Below are 27,160 nucleotides of genomic sequence, written 5' to 3' on the forward strand. Positions count from 1 at the left end.
AGGCGTCGACGCGATCTAGCTCGTGGGTCCTTGTCTCATCTTCGCTGGCCCGTCTTGTCTCGTACACCTCGACAGACGACCCCCACTCACCACCAGTTCCGATAGATACACCCCACCTCTGCTTCTACCTTGACTTCGACAGCTACAGCCTGTTCTGTCTACGTTCATATAGGAGATCTGGCAGATACCAGCAAAGTCAAGATGGAGACTCAAGGTACGTCAAATATCCAGTTCACCGGAGCAAGGCTCCGCACTGCCGGACATGAAGTCCAACCCTCTGAGACTGAAGCCTGGAGTCGAAGACCTCGAGCTCAGTGGAGGCCTTGAAAAGAGATATACATCGAGATCTTGGATCAGCCAACTACTATATCCTACGGATTTTGTGTTCAGCTGGTCTCTTCTCGTACTCCATGACTGACTCCAACGCAGTGATAGTTTCCCTGGTAGACTTGAATGGCGATCGCTCGATCCCTAATCGTACTATTACCTTGAACCACAAGAACAACTCGGTCCCAATCGGTAGAGCTTCGAAAACCGTAAACAAGGGCATACTTGCTGCTGCCGATAATGCGTGGTTTGATAGCCCAGTCGTGTCCCGTAACCACGCAAAATTAAAGCTGGACTTCGATAGCAAGGTATACAGGAACCTTCAGTGGCTTGTCCTTTGCTAATCTGTAGCAGAAGCTCACCATCGAAGACATCGGCTCTATGCATGGGACCTTTCTGAACCACAAGCAGCTCCTAAGTGACGACCCAACAGTCATCAATAATGGCGATGATCTTGTCTTTGGTACTGAAGTCAAACGTGGTCCAGAGACCTTCTCAGCTTGTAGTTTCCGAGTGTATTACATTACTGCACCTTACAAGTAAGTTCTTAGGACAAACTAACCAAGTTGGACTGCTGCTGATAGCGATCCAGGGCACCAAATACCTTTACATTCCCCGACTCTTCAGACCTTGAAGACGAAGTCGAGGAAGTCGAGGGTTCTCGTGATCAATCCAAGGAAGAAGATACTGAGATGCAAGCGCGGGAGCGCCAATACAGCAGTGAAGATGGGGTCTCGATCAAAACACCTCCCCCCACGTGCTCCCAGCTTAGCGCCACCATTGACCTCACTTCTGATGACCATCCCCAGTGTGGTCTTTCCAACAGCATAGATCTAACCGGGGAGATGGAACCAGTAAAGAACATGCCGTTTTCCACGCTTGCTCGCTCGACGGCTGCTCGCTCCACTGATATTAACGAAAATGCGAATGAGATAAGAATGTATGCTGGGAGCCCATCGATCAAATGCGGTTCCAGCGACGAGAGTGCCGGATCTTCTTCTGACTATCAGTTCGAAGAAAATAAGTCAAGAGCTTCCGACCTAGAAACTGGCATGCAAGCTGTCTTCAAGGATGATACCGACGATGTTGATGATTCTGAGAACGGAGCTTCGATCGACGGTTCCGACGTAGAGAGCGAGACCGGGTCAATCGAGGAATCGATGCCGGGTATCGCTTCGCCTGCACCAACCTCAATCAACAATCTCGTCCGGTATGTCGTCGCAACCGATAATGATGCAATTACCCACTTGTCGGACGTCCGCACCCGCGTTGATGAGCTGCCAGTCCATGACGATGATGATGAGGATGAGGATGCAAGCGAGTTTGGGTTGAGTGAGACCAGCGGAGAAATCATGAGAGCTCTCTGCGACGAGAATCCTCCCAGCGCTAGCCAGGATTCTCCTGGTAGGGAAGTCGAAGACGATGGTGATGATGAGAGTGAATTTGACCCGCCTTCGCCCCGCAAAGTATTTCCTACGACATTTGCGATAGAGCCCGCTGAAATCCCCCTTCCTTCAACAATCCAACCAAGCAAGATTGAGACCAAGAACTTGCTCGGTCAGCCCGGCCTAGCTGCTCGACAACCTAGCCCATCCGATGCGGCAATGGTTAAGAGTGCAGCCCCTCTACCATCAAGTCGTGTCAGCGTATGCGATCTGAGCGATGAGTCTGAACAGAACTCGCGGTTCCTCGGGGAAAAGAGCGGGAAACCTGCATTTTTTGCCGCGAGGGAGGTCAACAAGGCCAAGGCGAATTTGGGTCACTTTACTTGGACGACCGCCCCACCCCCTGCGGTCTCTGCAGCGAACCAAACCATCGATGCTTTCCTTGGAGAAATGAGAGCGCATAAATTTGAAGGCCAATATGGTTCACTTACTAACCCGTTCGGCAGATGGGGAAACCATATGCTCGAACTGTCAAAATTCGCCGCTGCTAAGTCCGACTCCTCTGCTGCGGGGCGGCCAGAACCCATGTCTGGTAAGTTATTCGGGGGCCGACTGAGCGTTACAAGCTTAAAAAAGTCAGTTTCGAGTCTTCCCACCCGCGACTACTGCTCCTTCTTGGACAGACCAGACCAATCCCCTATTCCAGAGCGTCTTCCCAGTCCTCCATCGCTGGACATGACAAGCTCCCATGTTTACAACACGAGCAAGATCTCCCAGGTGTCTTCTTCAGAGCCAAAACAAAACCCACGTTCGGCAATCAAGATTCCGGACATCATCGACAGCGCCTCGCCTTTCCTCCGAGTCAACAACCTTAAGCGAAAGTCTGACAACTTGTCCAATGTTACGGACGAGGAACTTAGGAATTGGGCCAAGTCAAATGTTTCAGACGTCGCTCCGGGTAGTGGCGCTCCGCTTTCACAACCAGCCGATGGCGGAGAGGTTTCCGAGAGTGCTCTAGCAACATCTGATGCTCCCGAGCCTCGGCCCACGAAGCGGTTCAAGAAGCTGCTGGAGAATGTAGGCTACGTTGCTCTTGGAGGAGCTACCCTTTTCGCAGCACTCGTTGCAACCGCCCCAGACCTGATGTAAGCCGTGGCTAGGGATTGGCTGCTTGTGTAATATTTTTTCCTATCTCGGGGTGGTAGGAATGGCCCTATCGAAATGCGGGCTATTTCAACGGTGATGAATCGGAGGCTACCAAGGGACCGGAGTCATCACGGTGTTCGCTTGCGGGCAATCATGTTTTCTTTTTGCATTTTGGCGCTTTCGGTGGACAGCGCTAGGTTCCTTTGTGCAACGGCCTTATGATATTCTGCCTTCCGTAGGCTTTGATTGCATCAATTGAGCTTTTGTAAACGTTTGGAGTCCATTCTTTTCTCTGATCATACGACACTGGAAGTTCATACTCAGCGCACAGCTGCGCCCAATACGCAACGTATCACGATATGTGCCGTTATGTACGTACCTGAATTGCTATCTGCTTAATATAGATTTTACAAAAGACCCTTCATCTCAGTGGACATATCAGAGTGTTTTAAGGACTTGGAAATTATGGCAATGATCATCGCAATTTCTCTATCGGCCCTTTGCAAAGACCCATAATGCCGACGTTCCACAGATGCGAGCTACAGGCCTCCAATAAGCCACAGCCCAGCCGGGAAATTATCTTTTTATTTGCTGCTCTGTCCCCCATTCCCATGTGGTTTTGGCCGCACATAAAATGTCGCTGCTTGCCTTCCCAGAGCGCACTACGCTCAACAGTAGCCGCAAGGCCGCAAGGTAACAACTATTGCGGTAGCTGAAACTGAGTATCATGAGCGATCAGCTCACAACCTTGTACTTTCTGTTCCTGGGCCTGAGTAGTGGCATACTCGGGATATGCCTCCCTCCCCCTCCCTCTTCCCTTCCCAAGTCCAGGTCGATCCTGCACCTGCGCGCATTGCAGCAGCAGAATTTACCATGCGACGGGCTCTGCGCCCGAGAGAAGACACCTGGCCCATGGGAAGCGTTCCATGGCGTGTTTCTGTCGCAATGTGCCTGACTCGGGAGAACGATGATTTTGTGACGGATGATATATGCTGGCCTTATCCTGCCTGCCTGCCTTTGCTTCCTGCTGCCCGAGAATACGCAGGGTCGGAGGCCTTGCCGCAGTGTTTTCAGCTCGGGTTGGGCTTCTATCTGACGGGGGGGGCGGGCGAGAGAGTGTCTCCTGACCAGCAGTGCTGGCTTGGTACTGGATGTCACTTTGCGGGTTGATCCGAGGCCGTTTGACGGGCCAATGTCGATCTGGGATAAAAGATCCTGCTTCCGCGGGAGGACCCTTCTGCTGCTGCCAGCGAACAAGTCATTCATCCTCCTGCAAGAGTTTGGGGGGGGGAGGAGATCATGACCTGTGCTGGTCCCAGGAAGCTGCAGAAGAGTGTCGTACAACGGCTCGCTTATGTACTTAGGTCTTGTCTTGTGGAACGACATGACTTTTGACAGTGAACCTACCTAGGTATCCATCTATAGGGCACTCTCAACGGAAACTCGCCGTTTTTCTCTAGATATCACTACGCTACTTATCCAGAAATGAGAATATTCAGCGCCATCGGGAGAGGTGATAGGCAGGCCTGCAGTCTTGGCAATGGCGCTATAGTACCTTCCCAACTCGAGGATTCGTATCTCCTAAACACAAAGACTAAGTGAGGCCTCCCAGGAATCTCTCCCTCATCCTCCCGCGTTCTGTGAAGCTCAGGATCCCGTGCGCAACACCAGCTCCTGCCCAATAATAGCCTGCGTTGAAAGTACTTGGGGGCACACGAACTGAAGCCATGGCTTCAACGCCCGTCGGCTGCTACCGGATACCGCTGCTCATTTCCCTCGCACACCTGTACTTTTCGAATCACACGCCGTCCAGGAGCTCCGAGACATCTGTGGACTCGCCTTTCCCTTCGTCTCCATTCCGCTGGGTGGCCCAAGGCAGAGGGCTGGACGGAACGTGGTGCCTAATTGACTGATCAGCAGGCTGACCCTGGTGTAGTCTGATCGCCCTCCCTCCCGCACTCGGAGAGGTCCTTCAGCTGCAGTTGTGTACAGCACTTGTCTGCAGCGCGCGACGTGCATCTCTGGTGTTGACGCTGGCTGCGAAGCGACTCGACTCTGCTCGGTCTCTCTGACCATCTCGGAATCTCAACGTAGGAAGGGTTTTGGTCCAATGGCTAGATCCGATTCTCGCAACAGGACCAAAGTGGAAGTCAGCCAATGATCGTAGAAGCGAGAATAGGCATGTGTGCTGTGCTGGCTGCTCACGGCTGAGGGCATGGTGGGAGAGAGAGAGAGAAAAGTATAAAGAGGTCGTGGTCTCCGTGCCGAGAAGGATTTCTATCTCATTAACAACTACGACACTTCTAAATAGCAGGCACCCGCTCAAGAGACTGCTCTTTCTATATACTCTGTCCCGAAGATCAGACACATTCCACAGTCCTCTTCGTTCACCCATTCTATCAGCTACTACACAGACACCTTCTTCTTCTATCAACAACCTCCAAAGATCTACGCAATGACTTACTCGGCAGCGCTCTTCTCACATACTGTCAGCTCTCCCTCCGACGGCGTCGAGTGGCAGACTTGTCCAGACTGCGCCGGGGGCCGCACGTAAACTAGCCTCTTCTTCTTCTTCTTCTTCGTCGCAGGCAAGCAACGCTAACCATACTCTCTAGCCGCGACAGCTGCGAAAAGTGCAACGGGAGCGGCGTCATTGGCATCGCAACCGGCGATACCATGTTCTCCACTCCCTTGGCCGCCATCCGCAGCTGGACAACCTGCGCAGACTGCAGAGTCGCAGGCACGTAGTAAGCCATTTACAGTTTCTTCATTCCAGAGGGGGGGGGGGAGGGGGGCCAGTGCACATGCTTGCTTGAGACGTACAGACATCCTTGACCAGTTCCAATCCAATCCATCACTGGACTGACTAACTCCCATGATAGCTGCGTGACTTGCAACGACATCTGTGTCGTCGTCGGCACGGCTGATGGCCGCAGCCAAGCCCACGCTCTCGCCATCTCTCTCTCCATGTTGCCGTCCGACGACTTCGGCTCCTGGCAACTCTGCAGCACTGCTTAGGAAACCTGTTCCGCATCGTGGCTGCGGGCTGGAGGTAAGCAAGCGCACGGATCTCACCAGAAACGAAGAAGAAGAAGAAGAAGAAGAAGAAGAAGTTTAAATTGGGCAAAGCATACGCTGACCTCCTCGCTCGCCGTGCGTGCCAGTTAACATGCGTGCAGAACTACGACCGGCAGGCTGATGAAAACTTGCACCCACATCAAACGTTCCAGACGCATCACTTCTCCCCGGAACCAGTAGTCGCATCTGCGGAAATTCCTCCACCTCCGTCTCTAGTACCGGCAACGGGACGAACCGCCCAGCTTGCCGAGCGGTCATCTGGAGCGGTCCTGTGTGTGTGTGTATTTTGTTTTCTCTCGCTTGTTTTCTCTTCCTTGTTTTCTCTTCCTTGTTTTCTCTTCCTTGTTTTCTCTTCCTTGTTTTCTCTTCCTTTTTTTATTTTTTTTATTTTTTATTTCTTTTTTTTTTTTTTGAGGGGAGGGAGGTGCGCGGGAGGGGCGTCGTTGCGGAAATCGGGACGTTTTTAGGGCTCTTGGCTGCCCTCGCTTCACCCCTCGCCTCGCCTGTGTTGACATTGATCATCGCGCAATATCCGTATATCTCCTCTTTTCATCCGAAGCACACACATGCGCTCACTCACTCGCTCACTCACCCACTCGTCCATTCCGATTGGCATGCATTCATTTTCCGCGTCCTCTGGTAGAGAGGCAAGAAGGAAAGCTTATAGAGCGTCATCGATCCCGGGATCATTGGGGGGGGGGGGGGGGGGGGGGGGGGGGGGGGGGGAGAGCGATGGAAGACAGGTAGGTGGTGCGGGACCGGCGATAGGGGATAGGGGATAGGGGGGCTGGCCTGGCAAGAAGGAGCAACCACCCGGGCCTTTTTCTTCATCATCGGAACTGTTCTCGTCCTCGGTTTCCTTCTCCCCCGGTGGTTGCCTTGTTCTGCCATGACATCTCTGCGGGAGACAGTCGATCGCTACTCTAGTCATGCTTTGTACACTTGGGATATATGCCTACCTCCGTATACGCTTTGGCACGGGCCAATGAATCAAGCAGCAGCATCAGCTCCGAATCACAGGTCCGAGATTCACTTGACGAGTTTGCAGCTTTCCCGCGTCGTCACTTCCCTCTACTGATGTTGAGCCCGTAGATAAGATCTCAGAGATGTGCTCTTGCCGTGGAGACTTGCTTGCTTTCTTCATCGTCCCAAAGGCGTAACGTCTGGTATTTATTCATGTTCACGCGCACGTGCAGACCGAAAGCGCAGCCACGTCAGGAAAAGGGTGTAGTACAGCCGGCGAGAAGCCTAATTGGAGAGGGCACGCCATCTGAGGCATAGCAGGCAGCAGAGCACACGATAGAACGGCTCTCATATCTCTCTACTCTATCTGCGTCTGATCCCTGGAATTCAGCGCTGACATGACATGCCTCATCGGAGACTTCTCTGAGCGGTTCCTCTCCTCTCCTATCCGCCACCAACCTCTCGCATGGTAGGTTCCCTCCTAACGACCGTGGCGTCATGATTCTTTTGCTCCCGCTTTTCATTCGTTTACTCGCGCTTCGAGAGTCTGGTCTGCGCTGGCCGTTCTGCGTGTCGAGTGCACTTTTGTCGTTCCACGACGCCTGTTGGAGAAAGTAACGGGTACAGCAGCAGCCGACAACTACTACAACGTACTACTAGAATCCCTCTTTGCACGTGTCGCATCTAGCCATCCTCCGTTCAGCGGGCCGGGTAGTGTTTTTCCTGCGATGACGGTCTAAGTACATGTAAGTGCCAAGAAGGGGTATGTTCGGTGCGATTGTATTGTAGGTAGCACCAGAAATGATCATTGTTTTCTGCACGCCGTTAAGTATGCCAGCGCAGATCATCGTGCTCTACTTCGTAAGCTCTGCTTCGCTTCGCATGCTTCGCACGCTTCGCAGCGAGAAGCAAGCAGTCGTCAGTCGTGCCAGATGACCAACCGATCCCTTCCCCAGCATGGAGACTTTTCAGACCGCTGCTGTGCGACGTACGGAGGGATGAGTTCCCATGCGGCCCGTAGCATCACCGCCCCCTCCTCTCGTCACGGGTTTCCTCTGCTGCGATGGAAACATGGCTGGCTGCGGTACATGCTGTTGATGCCGTGCCGTGCAAACCCGCAATCCCGGGCCAGAATGGCTCAGTTTGATGCAGTGCGGTGCTGTTATACGAAGATGATAAGGCCAGTATCAAGCGGTTTATTCAGAAAGTGCCTTTTTTTTTTTTTTTTTTTTTTTTTTTTTTTTTTGCTGAAATTTGTCTGTCTGCATGGGGTGGGTATCTCGGATAAGCATATAATATATATGTATATATATATATATATATATATATATTTGGCCCATCTGCGAAACTTGCTGAGGACATAGAGTGGAGTGGAGTGGCGTGGCGTTCGTGCTTGCTTGCCTACCGTTGACATCGGATGGATGACAACAACCGCACAGGACAGGTACTCGGGAAAGAAAGAGACGTGTGTGAAAAGCCTTTGTTTCTGAGCACGCCGTCGAGGATCGAGCGCAGGGCCATTGGATGCCCAGTTGTGCGATCATTGATATACCGCTTAGACGGACAGCAGGACGACGTGGACGGCGACTCTCGGATATGGAATATGGATGGACCCCCAGGTTCGATCTCGGGATGGGATACGATAACCTCGTCTCTGGACTACAGCTCCTATATTATTCAAAACCTGGTATGCAGCTCAATAAGCAGCCCGGTATGCAGTCCAACATACATGCATACATGCTCAACCTAGCAATATGTATATATCTCTCTCTCTCCCTCTCTCTCTCCCTTGACCAAAGCATCATGCCAAATCTTGAACCTGATTCTCATGCACTCCCAACATCCGCAACATCTCCGTTTGCACTCTCGAAGGCCGTTCGTCGCTCTTTCAAAACAGACCTGGACATCTGCTCATCGTCAAGTCCAGTAGTGACCCTGCCGAGAGCGCTCCCTACCTCTCTCTCTCCTGCAGTTGTTCACATACGCATCATCAGATCACAGCTTTGCCTCCCGCTCTGTCACTCTCTAGGCAGCAAGAGCTATCCAAGAGCTGCTCGAACGTCTCTGGAGACTTCCGCACGGCTGAGTGGAGCCAAAATGTGATGAGAAGTGCCGCGACGATGAACGTGTTTGCGAGATGGAGCGGCGGCAACTCTTCGTCTTATATGCCTCACCACAAGTCGCGGGAAACCTCACAGAGTCCGCTTCGCTTTTTAACCATGTCAGCCGTGCTCGCGTTTCTCTATAAAGTAAGTTTTTTTCTTTTCTTTTTTTTTTTTTTTTTTGGCGCAGTCTACCGTCGAGTTTGGAGGGAGACCTCTCTCTCAGTGGAGAAGGCTTGAAAATGGGAAGTGCTCGCGCGGGGCAAGGTAGATCAGATGGGAAAGAGGAACCTGTTGGAATCACTCAGGTAGGTGATTGATAAGTATGTGTGTATACACACCAATGAATCGGATGAAAATGGTTTTCTCGTTGATAATAGAATTGATCGATGATCTATCTGTTCTACAAGATCAAAATTCGCATGAAAAGTTGGTATGCTCGGCTGAGCCCCGGGCATACGATCCCGTGATCGGTAAGCGACTGTAGGATTCCTATTCCAACAGAAACCAACGGGATGGATGTTCGGCCGCTCCATGAGGGATGGTTCTTCGTGAGGGCGTCACGCGATCCGCGACGTTTTTGATCCGGCCGCCTCTTGAGATATGCGCGATACCTATGGCACGACGGACGGGTGCACCCGCGGCGACTCCTCTGATAGCCTGCCTGGGGTATATAGAGAAGAAGTGTGTATGCAAATGGGAGGTTCGATTTTGTCGAGTCCTTGCTTGTCCGGGGTGTTCTGCTTTGCGAGCTGGACGGCGGGGTCGGTTGCCATACATTTTATTTTATTTTATGTGATTTGATTTGATCGACCCTGACCTAATGAATGAATGTACTGACACTACAAGACGTCGGCAATGTCCTGCAAACCCACCTACCCACCCGCTCTCAGTGCAGAACTTTCACATCATTCTTACCTCAAATCTTCAAATCAAGCTTAAGCAGAAGCTATCCCTCCTAGTAAATAATTTTTTTTTTTAAATTATATTAGCAAAGTAACAATATATATTCTTAGCAGTGCGACGAGGTTCATAGAAACAGGAGAGTCGAAGGACAACCAGATCCTTGCCTCGCAGAGGGAAATGCACTGTTTATTTTCGTTGTAGCTAGCCAGCTAGCCAGCGACCTGTCTGAGTCCGACGAGTATACGATGCTATGTATGCATCTTACGAGATACTTGAAGATGGTTCACAACTCTACAGCTAGTTGCCAATAGGACAGGATGCGGTCGGCTAAACACCAATGATATTTAGTATGGTATTTAGTATTTACCGGTATGAGATATGTATTCTGTATTACTTGTATGTACTCCGTGAAGATCTCAATCCTACCTCCATTTTGAGCTGGGATAGGTCGGTACCCGCAGACTGATTTAGAAGAGAAGTCACGCGGACTCTTGCTGCTTGCAATGGGCCACGAGATCGCATTCATGCTCCAACTATCCGTCTCTAAAAGGGGCCGAGCCGAGAGGCAGTGGAAAGGAGTCGCTGCTCGCATCACAATTCGGACCCAGGTACCGGTATCCATCTAAGCACTGGATTGGATCGCCACCTTCCTCACCTTACTTTACTTTACCTCCTTCCTCTCCCTCCTCTCCTGCCTCTCTTTCTCTGTCCGGATGACCGCAATTTCCCTCAGGAGCAGCGGCAATGCCTTCTGATTCGTCAACACCAGGAATCCCGCTTTACTCCAGCCAGCCTCGTGACTTTGTCATTTCGCATTCGCTGCTTCACTCCTTCCCCTCGTGATTTTGCGATTTGCGAAATGCGGGGAAATGAGGGCCAAGACGTCGGCCTCAGCCTCAGCCTCAGCCCAAGCCTCAGGAGAAGTTTGGGTTCGTTAGCGTTGCCAGGGTGTTCCCCCGCATTGCAAATCCCCCTCTTGTTTGTTTGTTAAGTACCGTAGTCAGTACTGGTACTGCTATACTACGTACCGGTACCGGTACTTACTGGCACCGAAGCTTTCTTTGCCTGGGGTTGCCGGGTACGGTGGGGACGGAGGTACCGGGAATGAGGGAGCCTTCCCAAAATAGGATCCTGCAGTCTGCATGGCTTCGACTCGGTAAGCGAATGGATGGAAGAGGGATATTCCTGAGGAATAGATAGAGATGGAATAGATATGGGATATACATGGAATACACATGGAATATATACGGAATATATATAGAATAGATCTATTCCTATACGCATGTACAGAAGTCAGGGAGAGAAGGCACAAACCCAAAACGCACCTGGACCTGGACAAGGTCAGATGATGGATGCCCATTCGATCCCATTCCATGGCCACTCACTCACTCACTCACTCACTCACTCACTCACTCACTCACTCACTCGCCCTGATCACGATGTCCCGGGCGATATTCGCCTGCGGTGAAGAGTGAGTGAGTGAGTGAGTGAGTGAGTGCATGGTGGCCACCCCAGACCAGACGAGACGAGACTGAGGACCTTCCTTGGCCGGGGGTCCATCGGGCCAGTGGTCGAGTTTCCTGGGGGTAATAGGAATCGAAATTAGCCAACCACTGTATCACGAGATCCTCGCTTGCGCTTTATTCGTGTCATGATCTCGCCAAGCCGTCCCTCAATACGCCGTTTGCAGCTTAGCCGCCCCCCTGGAACCGAGAGCCCCGACGACCATTCTTCGCTGCAGAGCTCGACCTGTCAGACATGGCGGGTGGGAGGTGTGAAAGGTGTGAACGGTGTGAAGGAATTTTCCTCGAGAATGACTCAATCACCCGCCGGTATGGCACAAGGGAGGGCAGAGGGTATAAGAGCCTCTGCGCCGCTTGATCTCGACAACGACTGACTTGACTACAACATCATACATACTACATACTACATCCTCTATACTACATCCTCTATACTAGATACGCTGTCCGCTTTACGCACATCATTTCATCACCGCCTCTCCATCATCAAAGCTGAAGCTAGCTAGCTAGTCCACTGTCTCCTCCACACCTGGCTGTCAGCGATCAGAACTCAGGGAACCCTCTTTGCCATCCACCCAACTCCACCAACACCAACACCAACATCAACAATGCCATCCACATTCCAAGTCGTCGAGCCACACCCACACGTCTCCAAGTACACCTACACGGGACGCGGTGGCGCGGGCAACACCGTCAAGGTGCCCAAGACCTCCGTGGGTGCCTCTGCCCGCGGCCCAGCATCGCTCTTCGAAGACGGCCTCCCGGCCAGCAAATCCAACTTCAGCAGCGGCCGCGGCGGAGCGGGAAACATCCACAAGCCATCCGAGCGCTGCGTCTTCTCCTTCGACGAGGAACTGGTGCTCCAGCAGACGCGCGATGACCGGGCGAAGGCCGGCGAGAGCCACCACATCGGTCGCGGAGGCGCGGGCAACTGGACCTCCAGCCGTCCCGATCATCATCATCATCATCATCATGATCATCATCAGTCTTCCCGCAAGGACTCTGCGTCCTCCATGGGCAGCAATGGCTCTATCCGCAGCGGGTTCTTGGGTCGTCTGAGCCTCCATTCGGAGCGTCGCTAGATCGGCTTTCGGGCGCTGATGGTGGTTCCCTGTTCAATTTCGATTCGACATTTTCGCGGCGCTCGGTTTTCAACAAAAAAAGTACAAAAATCATGGACGGTGGGCAGCATTTGCAAGGGGGCTGGTGCTGATTCCCGCATAAACGACTGTGGCACATCACACATCTTCCCTCTTCAACGGCACACCATGAGCCACAAAAGGCGGCACGTCATCATTGTGTATCACACGGCGTTCATTACCATTATTGTTCACGGATTACGGGTTTGGGTTTTAGTGCAGGGAAACGGTAACGGGAAAAAAAAAGCGGAAAATAAGGCTGGGGACCTCAGGACAGACTGGCTGGCATGACTCCAGATCTTCGTCCTGGTGATTTTTTCATGATTGCGATATCTCTCGTCCTTTGGTCAGCGGCGACATATAGCGATGGATATACCCCCAAAACCCTTTTCTTATTTTTTTTCTGAACATATACCCGGCAGTTTTCTTTCTTCTTGCCACGGATTGTAGCTGTCCCTTTTGGGGTGGGGGGGGGTAGCTTTAGATGGGGATTCTGCGGAAAGGGGAAGCAGGGCAGGGCAGGGCAGGGCGTAGCACACATAATAGTCCAACCAAGAAATATAAGATTTGGAAACACCATCTTTAGACGCAACCCACACGTCATACACATCATCTTCGTCTTCATCGTACATCCCTTAAACTCTCCCTTGGGACCTCATACTTGATCCCCTGGAAAATGAAATGAGTTACTTCACCTCTCGTCTGGAGAGGTGTTAGATTGTCCTCATCGTCTGAAGTACGCTTGGGAGAGAACCGACGCTTGGAATATTTTTTTTTTAAATAAAAAACAATCCTGCGTGGTTCCCTGGGAAAGTGGTAAAGTCATATCGATATATATCGAATGTCATTTTTTCTTCATCTTTTTGTACTTGCGTGGATGGATGTTGAAGTGTTGAGGGATTTTCTCTAGGATAAATCCAATTGTAGAGGGAATGTATGCATGAGGTTATTTTGATTTTGGTGAGATGGTTATGGTCTTTTGCTGCAACGCTTCAAGCTATTGGGTTCTACGACGGGAATGGGACCTCTTGACCAGGTAGCCGCCCGGGATTGAATTAGCGATGCCAGCAGCTATGTTTGACTCGTTGAACATCACAAGGTCACCTACAGATAACAAAAAGCCTTCGTTGTGAAGATAGAATCGTTGTAACTCTCGTGATGCCGAATCGGAAGTACCAAGCGCCAAGACATTCTCGCCAAATAGCTTATCCTTGTCTGCCGGCGCGGTTTCTGAGATTGGGACGCGAACCTCAACATTCAAACACGATGTCGACAAACCACCCAACACCATAAACACCATATCCAAAAGGACTCAATCCACCCCGAATCCCAGCCTTGGATCTGATAACGAAAGACTGCAAACTACTTGCCCTCAGAAACACCCCCTCCCTTCCCCCCCCCATCCCTTCCCCCTACGGAAACTCCCACCTGAGCACCTGAAAGGCCAGTAGGCCCTGTTCCCAAGATGACCGACACCCTCCACAACGCCCCCATAGTGCTGGACAACGGCTCCGGTACGATCCGCGCAGGCTTTGCCGGGGACGACTTACCGAAATGTTATTTCCCGTCTTTCGTCGGCAGACCGAAGCACCTACGGGTGCTGGCAGGCGCATTGGAAGGCGACGTGTTTATTGGGCAGCGGGCGCAGGAGTTGCGGGGGCTGCTGAGGATCAAGTACCCGCTGGAGCATGGCATTGTGACGGACTGGGACGACATGGAGAAGATCTGGGAGTGGGTGTATGGGGAGGGGCTGAAGACGCTGAGTGAGGAGGTAGGTTCCCTGAATGCCCGGTGTTTGGGGAGAGGGGGAGCTATGAATTTGTAATACGGGAGGAGTGTTTCTTTGGACTAACCGTGGATGATATCACAGCATCCAGTTCTGTTGACAGAACCGCCTCTCAATCCGCGCAGTAATCGCGACACGGCTGCTCAGATACTCTTCGAGACCTTTAACGTTCCTGCGCTGTACACCTCCATTCAAGCCGTACTCTCCCTCTACGCCTCCGGCCGAACCACAGGCATAGTGCTCGATGCGGGCGATGGCGTATCGCACGCAGTCCCCGTCTACGAAGGATTCGCTATGCCAAGCTCGATACGGAGGATAGACGTCGCGGGACGAGATGTTACAGAATACATGCAATTGCTATTACGGAAATCCGGCTACGTGTTCCATACCTCGGCCGAGAAGGAGGTTGTACGGATGATCAAGGAGAAAGTTAGCTATGTGGCCGCAGATCCGAGGAAGGAGGAGAAGGAGTGGATATCGGCGTCTGGGAAACTTGGAGGTGGCGGCGATCCGAAGATTGTGGAGTATGCCCTGCCAGACGGTAACAAAATCAAGGCAGGCAAAACCGCTTTCACCTTGCTCGGCAGACAGACTAATGGAAATATAGGTCGGGCAAGAGAGATTCCGCGCACCCGAAATCCTCTTCGACCCCGAAATCATTGGCCTCGAGTACCCTGGCATCCACCAAATCGTGGTCGATGCCATCAACCGCACGGATCTCGACTTGCGGAAGTCCCTCTTCGGCAACATCGTGCTCTCGGGAGGCGCGACATTAACCAAGGGTTTCGGAGACAGGTTACTGTACGAGGTGCAGCGATTAGCTGTGAAGGATATGCGGATCAAGATCTTCGCGCCGCCCGAGAGGAAATACTCGACTTGGATCGGAGGTAGTATCTTGGCGGGGCTGAGCACGTTTAGAAAGGTGTGTTTAAGTTGGCCAGCAGTCGGCATTGGGGAGTATGGCTAATCAGGTGTGCAGATGTGGGTTAGCATCGACGACTGGCATGAGAATCCGGACATTATCCATACGAAATTTACATAGAACAGCATCTACTGCCCCTTTTCAAACCTTCCGCCCACCATCCACTACCGTCCCAACATCGAAAATTTCCCAGCTGATTAGCTACCCACGACGTTGCAAATAATACCCCACGCTACCACAAGACGTAATGAACTCCATCTTGCCTGAATGGCACGACACGTATGTACTGGCTGGCCTTACTCGGAGATGAGCGCACAGGAACAGGATGATGGCATGAGGGGGTGGATGAGAAGGGAAATGAACGGGTATTTGAGTGTGAGAATTTCTGTTCTTCGAAGGGCGGGAATCACACACACAGCCGTACCCCGTTGTACATTTACGCATCTGTACCCACACCACATGTAATCTTTTTTTCTTTTCCTACACCACAAGGAGAGGGGACAGGACGGAACTCCTTCCCCTTCAGAAGATACCCACCCCCAGATAATGAATTCTGTATCCAGCTTCTATCTCGCCTGGCTGCCTACACTTGCTGAAGCTTACTACGTGTGTATTGTATGTCTGTATGCATGTATACCAATTAAACGGTGACATTCCGCTTCAACCGCGATGGGGACGACGGACGGCGTGACTTGTTAACTACCGGTACTGCTGCTGCTGCTCTTTCTTTCCGTGTTTTGTTTGTTGCCGCTGGTGTTGCTAGGAGTGGGGGGGGGGGGGGGGGGGGGGGGGGGTCGTCTGGGTTTTCGTCTTGGTTGGGATTGCTGGTCGCTGCTGCTGCTGGTGGTGGTAGCCTTTGTTTAGGGGGATTTGGGGGTGGGAGGAGGAGAGGACTGATTGGTTGTTTGGTTGGTTGGTTGGTTGGTTGGCTTCGCTTCGCTGCTGGGTACAGTAGGAGGAGATTCTGGTTTTAGCTGCGGGGGTTAGGTCTGTTATGTTAGGTATGTTGCGCGACTTCATCTTTTTTGTTCTTCAGGGGGGGGAGGGGCGGGAGAGGGGGGGAGAGGGTTTCTATTATTTTTCTTCCTTTACTTTTTTTTTTTTTTTTTTTTCTCTTTTTCTCTTTTTTTTTCTTTTTTTTCCCTTTTTTTTTTAATTAAAAGTGTAACATACAAATCACAGCGACGCAGAGATCCGGCCGGGGTTATACCATCCAAAATATGCGTATCCGTCAGCTAAGCGAGGAAAAAGACAACGACAACGACAACGACAACAACAACAACAAAGTCTGCAATCCGCTATCAAGCTATCGAGACCCCCTTGACTTACTTGTACCTACCTACCTACTGTACCTGCCTATCCACCAACTTATCAACCACATACATATGATACGTCTCCACCACCCATCCCAGGTTTTAACCTAGCGAGGAAAAGCAGAAAGAGCAACCAAGCACCCACCCAGCCTAGTAGTGCGCGCGCGCGCGCGCGATGGCAATTCAAATTTTTTCTCCCGCGTCCCCGTCTCGCTAAGGGCTATCAAACAAGCAAGTAAGCAAGCAAACAAGCAAGCAAGCAAGCAAGCAAAGCAAAGCAAGCAAGCACCGACTCTGCTTCTGATACCGGTACTCTCAAGAACCGCAGCTACCCACGGGTCGACATCGGGCTCTCCTCGGCGTCGGTCTTTGGTCGCGGTTTGTCGCGGAGGGCCCGGACAGGTGGGGGACTCTCAGATGGGGCTTGACTCTGTTCTATCAGCGTCTGGTTTACTGGCGTTTACTCTGCTTCGCTTCAGTCTGGAGTCTATAGTCTGCATCAATGCATCCAGCACCGCAATGAAGGTCGGTGATTACCGGCCTGCTTAGGAGGCTTGATTCGACTGACGAACTCGGTCCGAGATGAGACGAAAAAATATATACATATATATATATATTACGAGCTCAGATGCAGAGACGGATGAATGCTCCGTTAGTCTGCTCTGCCCTGCTCTGCTCTGCTCTTCCTGAAGGCGGCGGACGCGTCACTCTAGGTGTTTTCTACAAGCGAGAAAAACGGGGATGCATATCAACATCAACATCAACATCAACATCCACATCCCCAACATCACCATACATAAATAAACGAGAGTAAGTAAAGAGACACGCAAAGCCAGGCCTGCCTGCCTCCCTCCCTCCCTCCCTCCCTCCCTATCTCAACATACTTACCGGTACTTGAATTCATCTTTCCTTCCCTTAACCACAACTCCCTCTTTCCCTCTCCCCCCTCCCCCCTCTCCCCCTTCCACGCTCCACGCTCCACAACTTCGATTTCAGCTTCAATCTCGCAGGAAGACAATCAATGCCTCCCCTTCCTTCCTTGCTTCCCTTCTCCCCTCCCTCCCCTTCCTTCCTTCCCCCCCTCCCTCATTCATTCATTCATTCATTCAAAAGCTCCCACGCTCGACAAGCAGAAGATCAATCCATAGATCACGTATATATAAATTCGCGAGAATTTTATATATATATATATATATATATATGTATATTTTTATATATATTTTTTTTCCTGGCTGACATGATAGATGAATGCATGCATGGAAGCAGTACGGAAAGGAAAGGAAAGGAAGAGAAGGGAAAGTGCTTGCGCCCTCCTCCCGAGTCTCACACGGTCTGAGCGAAAAAAAAAAAAAGAAAAAAGAAAAAAAGAGGGGGTCAGCTACATGTTCCGACGGATTGGTAAGATGGAAGGAAAAACCCACAAAAAGGGGGGAAAAAAGGAAAAAAAAAAAAAAAAAAAAAAAAAGCTTCTCAACGACCCACTCGGTCATGGCACACAAAGAAATGCAAGAAGATTCTTAATTCTGCTAGGGTAAACACACCCGAAGCGACGCGCCTTCTGTCCCCCCGCGCGACACTTGAGTCAAGCCTCGTCATCGAATGGTGTTCGTATACGGTCAGTTATGACTACAAATACAAGCCAATCAGCCGTCCTTATATGAACAAATCCTAGATCCAGATACCAAAAAGTATAGAGATCCCCCCGCTTAAAACGCTAAGATATCTGCAGTCCAACCGCCCCCAAAGACCGACCCCATTACACCAAGCCTCCATTAAATACCATAACACCATTATCAACCGTGAAATCCCCCCCAAAACTTTTTACAAGAAGGCACCCACAAGCCCCGCAAGGCACATCATCACGCTGCCCGCTCCTAGCACCACATTATTCGCGCCGCCCGTCGCGCTCGTCCCCGAAGACCCTCCCGCCGAGGCCGCATTGTCACCCGAGACCGCGGATGTAGACCCGCCTGGAACCGGGCTCGGATTTCCCAAGTTCGTCGAGGAAACGGTGGGTGTCTTGGTAGGCGTGACAACAGCGGAGGTGGTTGTAGGCGCGTAGGCGCAATAGCTAGCCGCGGTGTTTTGCATGCCCGAGAGACGGCTGTCGCTGGGGCAGACGTCGAAACAGCTGGACGCGTGGGTTAGCTGAATCGCACGTGTAGGAGAGAGAGAGAGAGAGAGAGAGAGAGAGAGAGAGAGAGAGAGAGAGAGAGAGAAAGAGAGACGACGTACACGACCACCACATTCCACTTTTCGCAGAGACAGCTGTAATCCGTGGGTTTGCAGGCGTTGGCGATGATTTGCGTGGAAGAGAGACATTGGTTCAGGACTGGGAGGGCGCCGCAGGTTGTTGTCGATGTAGCTGACGAGGCGGAATAGGTCGTGGTCACGGCTGCCGCAGCGGACACCAGGAGGCCGACAGGGAAGAGCGAGACGCGCATCATGAAGATAGAGAGATAATAGATGGATATAAGTTATGTAGGTAGTAGATAGTATAGGTATGTATAAGGTATGTATAACTTTGGTAGAAGGAGCGAGAGTAGAATTCAGCGAGAGTGCAGTAAAGGAGTGACAGAAGTGAGGGAGTGTGGAGATGGTGGGAAGGAAAGAAATTCGAAGAGCAAAAGAGTCAAAGAGCAGAAGAGCAGAAGAGGAAAAGAGTCGGACCAGGATGGAAATCCACGTTCCTGAGCTAAGACTAAGTAAGAGTAGTGGGGAAGACGTTGCTCGGGGGATGAATTTCCTGGGCGCCAAAAGGCACAGCACGGACATGGGCATGGACTCGGCCAGCATATCAATTGAGCCGCTTGATTGGCCGTCGATGATGCCCCCCAATAATATACATAATATATATAGTGTGAATAGTATAAATAGTATGAATAGTATAAATAGTATATAAATTGTAGATAATTATATCAAACGAGCCATATTTGTCCATGCTTATCCATGTCCATGCCACGGTCGAAGGGTTGGAGCATCAAGGCTGTCACGGCCTCCCCGTCTGACACGAGATGGGTAGATATTCTGGTGTTTATTTATATATCTTAACCCCCAAATAGGGGACGAAGCGAGAACCCAGGCAAACGGTTTTCTTGAGAGTTTTCTTGAAAGTTTTCTTGCGTATTCATTCATTCCGTCATAGCCTATACATGCATGAGCCAATGCCAGTATCTACAGATCTCGCCCGCCGTTCCCTGAAACTTCGACATCGTCTGTGCCCGATCTTCGACATATCACATACAAAGCTACTGACCAAAAGGAAATTATGGTTAAGCTACTATACTACCAGAGCAAAGCATGTTGTTCAGTCATATCTTCTCCCAAAAAAGAAAAAGCAAGCAAGAACCACAAGAGCAGAGTTCTTCGTCGTAATCGCAACATGATACCCGCTCAACAAACTGACTGTAACCGATTCGAATCTATCGTTTCGTTCATGGTCTTCGTGATGCGTAAAAATTGTAACGTTGGCCTCGAAAAAGATTAGGGCGGAGCAAGAGGAGGGAGCAAGAGACTGGTAATGTAATTCGTGGTCGTTCGTCCGTGAAAGGTCGTGGTGCGGCCTGCACTGTGTCCGAAACGCCCGGGTATCCTCCAACGCCATATCATTCCACCCGATTCAAAGAGGAGTTCCATCCAACACCCGCCATCCTATCCAGGAGTGAGCGAGTTCGCTGAGCACAATCTCAGCCACGGAAGTCAAACGTCTATCATCTCCGCATCGTCCGCCAGCACGGCATCAGCCGGGCCCCAGTTGCCTTCAAAGACGGTCGCGCCAGCACGTCGGCGCTGCGCAACCCATGTGAGACCACCGTGGCTGAGGAGCTCGTTGATCACCGGACGGTCTGCAGGCGTCGGCGAGATCATCCACCGGACGAGCTTGTCGAGCGCATGTTCATGATGCTGGTCTCTCATGAACAAGGGCGCTGAGTGGAGTTCACCGCCTCTGATTGAGCCGAAGAGGTTTCCTGGGTCATGAGACATGGATCTGCCGGAATGTTTGCCGAAGCCTCGCTTGCTACGGCTAACCATGATAGGCGATCCAAAGCCAGTCTCGATCTCATCGTCGCTCATGTAGGGTTCCGAGATCATGTCACTGTCTTCCATGGGGGTTCCAGTCGCGTCTCTTGGAAGGTTGCTGTCGGTACTCCACGTCAGACTGGGAGCATCGCTCATGTCACCAGAGCGGAGGCGAGCCCATGTTGGGCCGTTGTCGGGAAGCTGGACGTTGCCTGCGATCTCCAGGATGATGAGACCAAGTGCAAATATATCTGAGGGCTTGTCGTATTGACCCATGAGAATCTCAGGACCAATGTACTCGCGGTCACCTTCACCCTCGATTCCGGCTTGAGCGGGCCAGCTGGCAGCCATCCCGAAATCTCCAATCTTGAGATCACCTGCAAAAGTGATGAAGATGTTGGCAGGTTTAAGGTCCAGGTGAATGAAACCAGAATCATGAACATGTTTGATTCCCTAGAACGTTGATGAGCAATAGTTTTGACGTGGGGGTGAAGAGAGCCGGGCGTCATACCTTTCCTAATTCCAACAAGATTTTCCAAATCCGGAAATCGTCCAATCGTCCCCTACGACCAACTTCCGACAAGAAGAGGTCAAGACTGCCCTCCTCACAGTATTCGGTCTGAATGTACAAGTGGCTCGTCTCTTCCCAACTGTCTACAAAGTTCAAGACGTGATCAGAATGTCCGAGTGCCTTGAGCACAGTAACCTCCTGCAGCTTCCGTTGACGGTCCCGGGTACCCAAGTAAGGTTGTTTTGTCTTCTTGACTGCGAAGACACGTTCCGGCATTGGCGTTGAGGGAGATTTCCTCGATAGGGGCGAGCCGGGTTGGCTGTAGGAGAATGACGGAGCGGAGGCTGGACGAGTGGCTGATTGCACGACCCGGTACACGCGGGAAAACTCGCCAGAACCAATCATCTCAACCTTCTCAAATCGTGCCAGCAGAGCGTTGTCGATGTCTGATGGCGCGAAAGTACTTACCGGGGTAGTGCTGAGACGTCGGTCGCTGAACCTCGGGAAGTAGTCGCGGCCTGTTGTTGGTGTTGCGGGTGGAAGCATGCTCTGTGCAGCTTGCTGGGAGGCTTGACTATCTCTGGGATTCGAGATTGAGAGACCACTCGGGTCGGGTGGAAGAATGCTGTCCTGAGGGGTACGGGGTGATATTCTCTCCATGAAATCTATTCGCTCCAACGGACTGGCTGGAGCAACGTGACCAAATTTAGCAAAGCCCAATCTACTCGCAGGACTGATAAGGGAAGTAGTAGTCAGAGCTTTGGGTATCATAGGCGCCGGAGAACGTTGGTTCAGGGCACGCTGAGTCCGGGACCTGCTGAAGGACGGCACCGAGTCCGAAGATTTGAGAGGATCTCGGTGTGACGCAGCAGGTGTTGGAGAGCCACCGACATCGATTGACCCGTCACTCTCATACGATCCCTGACTGTCTGGACTTGTAAAAAGGTTCAACTTACTACTTGTTCTGGTCAATTTTTTGCCCAGTCCGTATCCCACGGCGGATGTAGAAGCTGCATAGTTCCGGTTGGCGCTAGGGCTCCCACTGTAGTGCTGCTGGGCGAGTGCCTGCTTGGTAGGGGTTGGTGGTAGGTCAAAATCATTCACTCGACCTCCCTTTGCATCAGGTGAACCCCCATTTTCATCTCCGTCAAGGCTGAGAAAGCTGCCCCGTCTGTTGCCGAAGGTGCTGCCAAACACACCACTCGGCTTTCCAAAGACACCCTGAACGGCCTGATTCCCGTGTGGATTGAAAGGAGTTGATGGAGTTCCGAAGGAGTGTCGGATGTGTCTTGCCTTTGCAATCGCGCTTCCCGGGACAGGGGCAGGGTAGGTAGAGAAGCCACTGACATGCTTCTTGCAGGGGGTATCAGGCACATTTCCCTTGCTGCTCCCACGGACTACTGGCAGCTGTTCCGGATTTCTGTTGACTTTTGATATAAGACCCGTAGAAGCAAAAGCAGCTGCATGAGGCTTAACAGACTTGTAGTTTTGCGGAGTAGCAAACGAAGTGTCATCACCGGACTGCTTGTCAAATGAGAAGGGTCTTAATGATCCCGCGGGGAGCGACTTGGAAAAGTCTAGTTTCGGTCGTAGTCGCTCGCCAAATTGGACTGGAACATGGGTTGGAGAATCGTCGGGAACGCTTGAGCTCGATGAGGAGGTTGTCATGGTCCGGGAGAGAGGGTGAGGTTGGTGGATTCCTTGATGGATAAAGTGGTTCGAGGCATTTGGCAAGCTGCCCTGGGAGGAAAAGGGACTGTCCCGAGCCAACGGAGGCATGAACTGATCTAGGGATAGACGAGGGCGGTCCTTCGCTTTGACAGGCGTAGAAATTTGTGGTCCACAATTTGCCAGCTGCTGAGCGGCTAATGCCAGGGCTGCCTGTCTCCTACCCCACGAAGTCTTCTCGCCGTGTCGTTGCTGTAGAGTCGATTTTCGCAGTGAAGATGATCTCCTCGGCATTGATGTGACTGCGGAGGGATTCTCATGTGTGACAGATGCAGTAGATAACTCATACTCGTGATTTGAATCATCATGAATGTCGAATTGCGACGAAGACGGCGCGGGACCATGATCGAAGACGTTGAAATCGTGGCCGAAGCTGGCGGAGCCGTGCAAACTTCTTCTCTTCGCAACTGGGCTTCCCAAGCTAGCCTGGTCAAGATTCATGATCGCATCACTGCGCTTGAGGGGGCTCGAGGTCGAAGATCCCATCGGGCTATCATTGGCACCGTCGCCGCCCAGCCTGGACAGCGCCTGGTTGATCGGCGCGGAGATGTCGTGACTGTATGACATCCGGGCGACCCTATCCAGGCCCTTGAGCTCCGCGGGGCTCGCCTTGCTACTGTTATTTTCTTGTCCACCTGCAGATCCGGCCGAAGAACGAGGAGTCGCGTTGCCCGAGTCCGACGCGTGGCTCAAAGCGCGTTTCACTGGGCTTTTAGGAGATGTTCGAGTTCGGGATGCAGGTCGGGGAGCGGCTGCCTTGCTACGGGTTGACGATCGAAGAGCCAGTTTTACGCTCGGCGGAAACGGTACAGCCAAAGGTGAGGGAGTGTGCGGCGGGTTGCTGGGACTGTTGCTGAAAATTGAATTGTGGGAGGAGATTCGCTTGGGAGGGGATAACGGCGAGGGCGACAGAGGCGACTTGGGCGACGAGCTGGGAGATTTCGTGACGAGGCGGAATTTGGACGGGGAACGCGATAGCGATCGTCGCAGAGATCTGACGGCAGAGGTCACATCCACATGGCGCACGTGGGTTGGAGATGGCAGAGTAAGTGTACCGCCGCCACCATTTGAGTACGACATGATAAGGAGAGGAATGCGATTGACGCCCGTGTATGATATCGGAAATGAGCGTGAGATGCAGGCGGGTTAAGAATCGCGGTGCGGCATAGAGATGGCGCCGCAGGAAGTGTGTGTGTGGTTGCTGGCCTGGAGATGCCCGTCTGTACGCTCGCAATGTCTGTTCGATCTGCCGATTCGAAAGCTCTACGAAAAGAGAGATGCCCGTGGTGGTGGTGGTGGTGGTGGTGTTGTTGTTTTTTTGGTTGTTTCGTTGGTAGGCTGGGTATATTAGGCCAGGAGGGAGGAGGGAGGTTTGATTCGAAAGTCGAGGAATGTGTTTGTTGCATGTAGCGACTCGACTTGGTCTTGGTCGGGGCAGGAATGTTGTGTGTATGTGTTTTTGTTGATCAGGTCGAGGCAATCGTAATCAAGACATGACACTTTGAACTGCTTGGGTACGACGACAACGACGACGACAACGACTCCTGCACCCCAAACCAGCTCCAGAGAGAATCGAGCCCGTCGGTGTCCAGTACCGGCTTGAAGATGTATGGCGGAGGAGAGAAAGAAAGACTGCTGCGATGCGATGGAAGTCGGAGGAGGAGGTCGGGGGGAGGGCCGGGTCAGGGTTCGAGGGGCGGGATGAGGTGAAGTAGGTAGGCTGGTGACGGGGTTGGGGTTGGGGATGGGTCGGGGACTGGCACTGGGTCGGGAAGTCTGGGACAGAGAGGAAAATTGCGGTCTAGCGGAGTGGAGAGTGGGTCAGGTCTTGTTTACCCAGGACGCGCCTCAACGTGTTTTTCTCGCTAGGATAAGCCGGACCCGGACAACAACAAACAGAGCAGGGCCGTATCGGTCGGTAGCACAGAGTATTCCGTACCGTCAAGAGGGCAGCAAGAAGCTGAACGGAGATGTGAGAAGTGAGATTTGAGCGACGCTCTGATATAGATAGAGGAAGGAGATTGAAGTTTCCTTCTTTCGTAGGAACTTTCAAATGGATGGAGGATGCATGATGGAAGTCACGCTGCGTCGCCGATGGGGGCGCTTTGAAGAGGGGGCACATCCATAAATCCCTGGCTGTCTGGCCGCACTGGACAGATGGACGGACCCCCTGAGGGACAAAGAATAAACGGGCTGATCCATCTGCGCTGAGTTCCCACAGATGGTTAGCTGTGCATCACAATGTTTAGTGTTGCTTGTTGCTCTCTTTCTTTCTTCTTCTTGCGCCAGCCAGTCCAGTCGTATACATCCACGTCGCTCAACTTCTCCGTCGTCGACTTGTCCTCGTCAGCGTGAGGGGGAGGCGGAGGCGGAGGCGAGGATAAGGAGTAAGTGGAGTGGGTGACTCTGGGTGAGTGGCGAGGATCGTAGGATTTCTTGTTTATTTACTTCTCTGCCTTTGTTTGTTTACTTACTTCCCTCCCATTTGCCCCTTTCCCCCTTTCCCCCTTCTCCCTTCGTTAGTCACCCTATGCCCTCGACGCGTTAACGCGACGCGTCGATCCACAACAATAACAATAACAATAACATCAACAACAACAACATCAATATCCGTATTGGATTTATACTTTCGCAGGCCCCCCCCTAGCTCCGTCGCGCGGCCCAAGAGCCATAGCTGCCGGGGACCCAAGAATGGCGTCGACCAGGGCGACTCTGATGACTTCATCTCGTCAGCAACTTCCAATATTTCCAAGTCGTTGAAAATACTAATACTACCCAACCGATCTCGCCGTCTCCTATTGCCATTTTGATTGCACAACCCGCATGCGGGACAACGCCGAGTCCGTTTCTTCTAGGACCCTGGAGATCCGTCTCCTCTTTTTCCTTCTTCTCATTGAGAAACTGGCCAAAGATTTCCCATGCCTCGACATTAGTGGAGCATGATTTCGCATTGCCTCCACACCCAAAATTGAATGCCGCTCAGGCTAGCCAATATTTCCCTTGTGCGTGTAAAATAAAATAGAGGAGCAGGGCTGTAGAAATGGCACTATAGGAATCCACGCAATTCTAGCAATTACTGAGAACCACACCTCTCCCCTCGAGCGACATGAGATCAAAGCTAGGAGGAGCAAATAGAAGAAGCGGAAAAGCTAGCGACGCCTGACGCTTGTCCGAACCCGGAGAACAGACATAAATGATCCCATGATCCACGGTTGGCGCCAGCGATGTCTCGCAGAGCCGAAGAAGAAGCGAAACATTGTCTGGAGGGAACAACCACGGGAGGGTTGTCAACGATGATGAATTATTATCGTTGGGCGGGCGGGCAGATATCTGAACAACAGCCAGCCAACGGGTTTAGCAAGGAAGGGCTCTTCAGCATTCCTGTCTCGGCCCCGGTATCCACAAGTCTCGATGAAAAATAGTAGGACTACCGGTGCCTACCATAACTACTAGTAATAACATGTAATGAAAAGCGGAAAAAAGAATCAATATTTAGCTCCGTCCCCCGACACTCTGTTGAGGCAGCATCAGCATTCAGTCCGAGGCACGGCCACGCGACTCGCCTGCCCTGCACCCTAGTCTCAATAAAATACTACTACGGAGTACCAACGAACCACTTTGACTCTTCTCGAATTCCCCTTTCTCCGCTACGTGCGGAAGTCAAATAATGGAGCCTCTCAGCTCGTGGACATTATTCCGTACTCCTACCTATCTGAGCAGAATGAGCAGAATGGATGATGCACAGAATATGAACCCGCAGCGGCGAATACCTTGACAAAAGCTTGGCCGGCTAGCTTATACGTGCGGCTGGCCTATAAATATATTTACATATATACAACATACATACATACATACATGCAACAGTACATACATACGTCCATACATCCATACCCCATGGCTGTGTTTTCGTCTGGCATGCAAATACTACCTGCATCAGAGAAGTCCGGGTTGATGAAACGTGATGATTTGGATTTTGGACTCCTCCGTATGATGATCGAGGAGAATCATAGATGAGGAGGGGGAGGAGAAGAGAGTTCGTGAACGTGGGATCCGTGCAGAGAGGAACGGACTACCTACTACTAGGTACTACGGTACTACCTCGTGATGTCTCACAGCTAAAATCCCTCACTCACGAAAAGGGAAAGCGGCACAGGGACTCACTCTCCGTACTTTACTCGACTCGCTGCGACTCTTAGCGAGAGATACTACTTACTACCTATGATCTTCCTCTTACACAGGCCGGGTCACGATCCCGTAAGTGTGCTGACATAAGCTTTACCGCGTCCGAATGTGCGGAAGAGCCAGCCGAGAGAT

The 27,160-nt window shown here is 51.7% G+C and overlaps 7 protein-coding genes across 7 annotated transcripts; 5 read left to right on the forward strand and 2 right to left on the reverse strand.

The window, feature by feature from the left end:
- Positions 1-201: 201 nt before the first annotated feature.
- On the forward strand, positions 202-2,861 carry L3040_005587 (uncharacterized protein; the record flags this gene model as incomplete). The annotated part of the gene is made up of 5 exons (XM_007295823.1): positions 202-214; positions 430-635; positions 682-866; positions 920-2,304; positions 2,353-2,861. 5 exons carry the CDS (start codon positions 202-204, stop codon positions 2,859-2,861), a joined length of 2,298 nt encoding a protein of 765 aa, XP_007295885.1.
- Positions 2,862-4,343: 1,482 nt separating this feature from the next.
- Positions 4,344-4,930, forward strand: L3040_005588 (uncharacterized protein; the record flags this gene model as incomplete). Its single annotated transcript, XM_066154569.1, has 2 exons — positions 4,344-4,456; positions 4,795-4,930. 2 exons carry the CDS (start codon positions 4,344-4,346, stop codon positions 4,928-4,930), a joined length of 249 nt encoding a protein of 82 aa, XP_066011421.1.
- A 383-nt stretch (positions 4,931-5,313) lies between these two features.
- On the forward strand, positions 5,314-5,876 carry L3040_005589 (uncharacterized protein; the record flags this gene model as incomplete). The annotated part of the gene is made up of 3 exons (XM_066154570.1): positions 5,314-5,408; positions 5,474-5,605; positions 5,741-5,876. 3 exons carry the CDS (start codon positions 5,314-5,316, stop codon positions 5,874-5,876), a joined length of 363 nt encoding a protein of 120 aa, XP_066011422.1.
- A 6,159-nt stretch (positions 5,877-12,035) lies between these two features.
- On the forward strand, positions 12,036-12,509 carry L3040_005590 (uncharacterized protein; the record flags this gene model as incomplete). Its single annotated transcript, XM_007295821.1, has 1 exon — positions 12,036-12,509. One exon carries the CDS (start codon positions 12,036-12,038, stop codon positions 12,507-12,509), a length of 474 nt encoding a protein of 157 aa, XP_007295883.1.
- Positions 12,510-14,031: 1,522 nt separating this feature from the next.
- Positions 14,032-15,394, forward strand: L3040_005591 (uncharacterized protein; the record flags this gene model as incomplete). The annotated part of the gene is made up of 4 exons (XM_066154571.1): positions 14,032-14,337; positions 14,437-14,907; positions 14,960-15,274; positions 15,332-15,394. The coding sequence occupies 4 exons, from the start codon at positions 14,032-14,034 to the stop codon at positions 15,392-15,394; spliced, it is 1,155 nt and encodes a 384-aa protein (XP_066011423.1).
- A 3,014-nt stretch (positions 15,395-18,408) lies between these two features.
- On the reverse strand, positions 18,409-19,031 carry L3040_005592 (uncharacterized protein; the record flags this gene model as incomplete). Its single annotated transcript, XM_007295819.1, has 2 exons — positions 18,409-18,718; positions 18,823-19,031. The coding sequence occupies 2 exons, from the start codon at positions 19,029-19,031 to the stop codon at positions 18,409-18,411; spliced, it is 519 nt and encodes a 172-aa protein (XP_007295881.1).
- A 1,255-nt stretch (positions 19,032-20,286) lies between these two features.
- L3040_005593 (uncharacterized protein) lies at positions 20,287-23,926 on the reverse strand (the record flags this gene model as incomplete). Its single annotated transcript, XM_066154572.1, has 3 exons — positions 20,287-21,060; positions 21,119-21,804; positions 22,075-23,926. 3 exons carry the CDS (start codon positions 23,924-23,926, stop codon positions 20,287-20,289), a joined length of 3,312 nt encoding a protein of 1,103 aa, XP_066011424.1.
- Positions 23,927-27,160: the final 3,234 nt, after the last annotated feature.

This window comes from Drepanopeziza brunnea, assembly GCF_022702325.1.
Source record: "Drepanopeziza brunnea f. sp. 'multigermtubi' strain 214-2 chromosome Unknown ctg9, whole genome shotgun sequence".
Taxonomy (NCBI): domain Eukaryota; kingdom Fungi; phylum Ascomycota; class Leotiomycetes; order Helotiales; family Drepanopezizaceae; genus Drepanopeziza; species Drepanopeziza brunnea.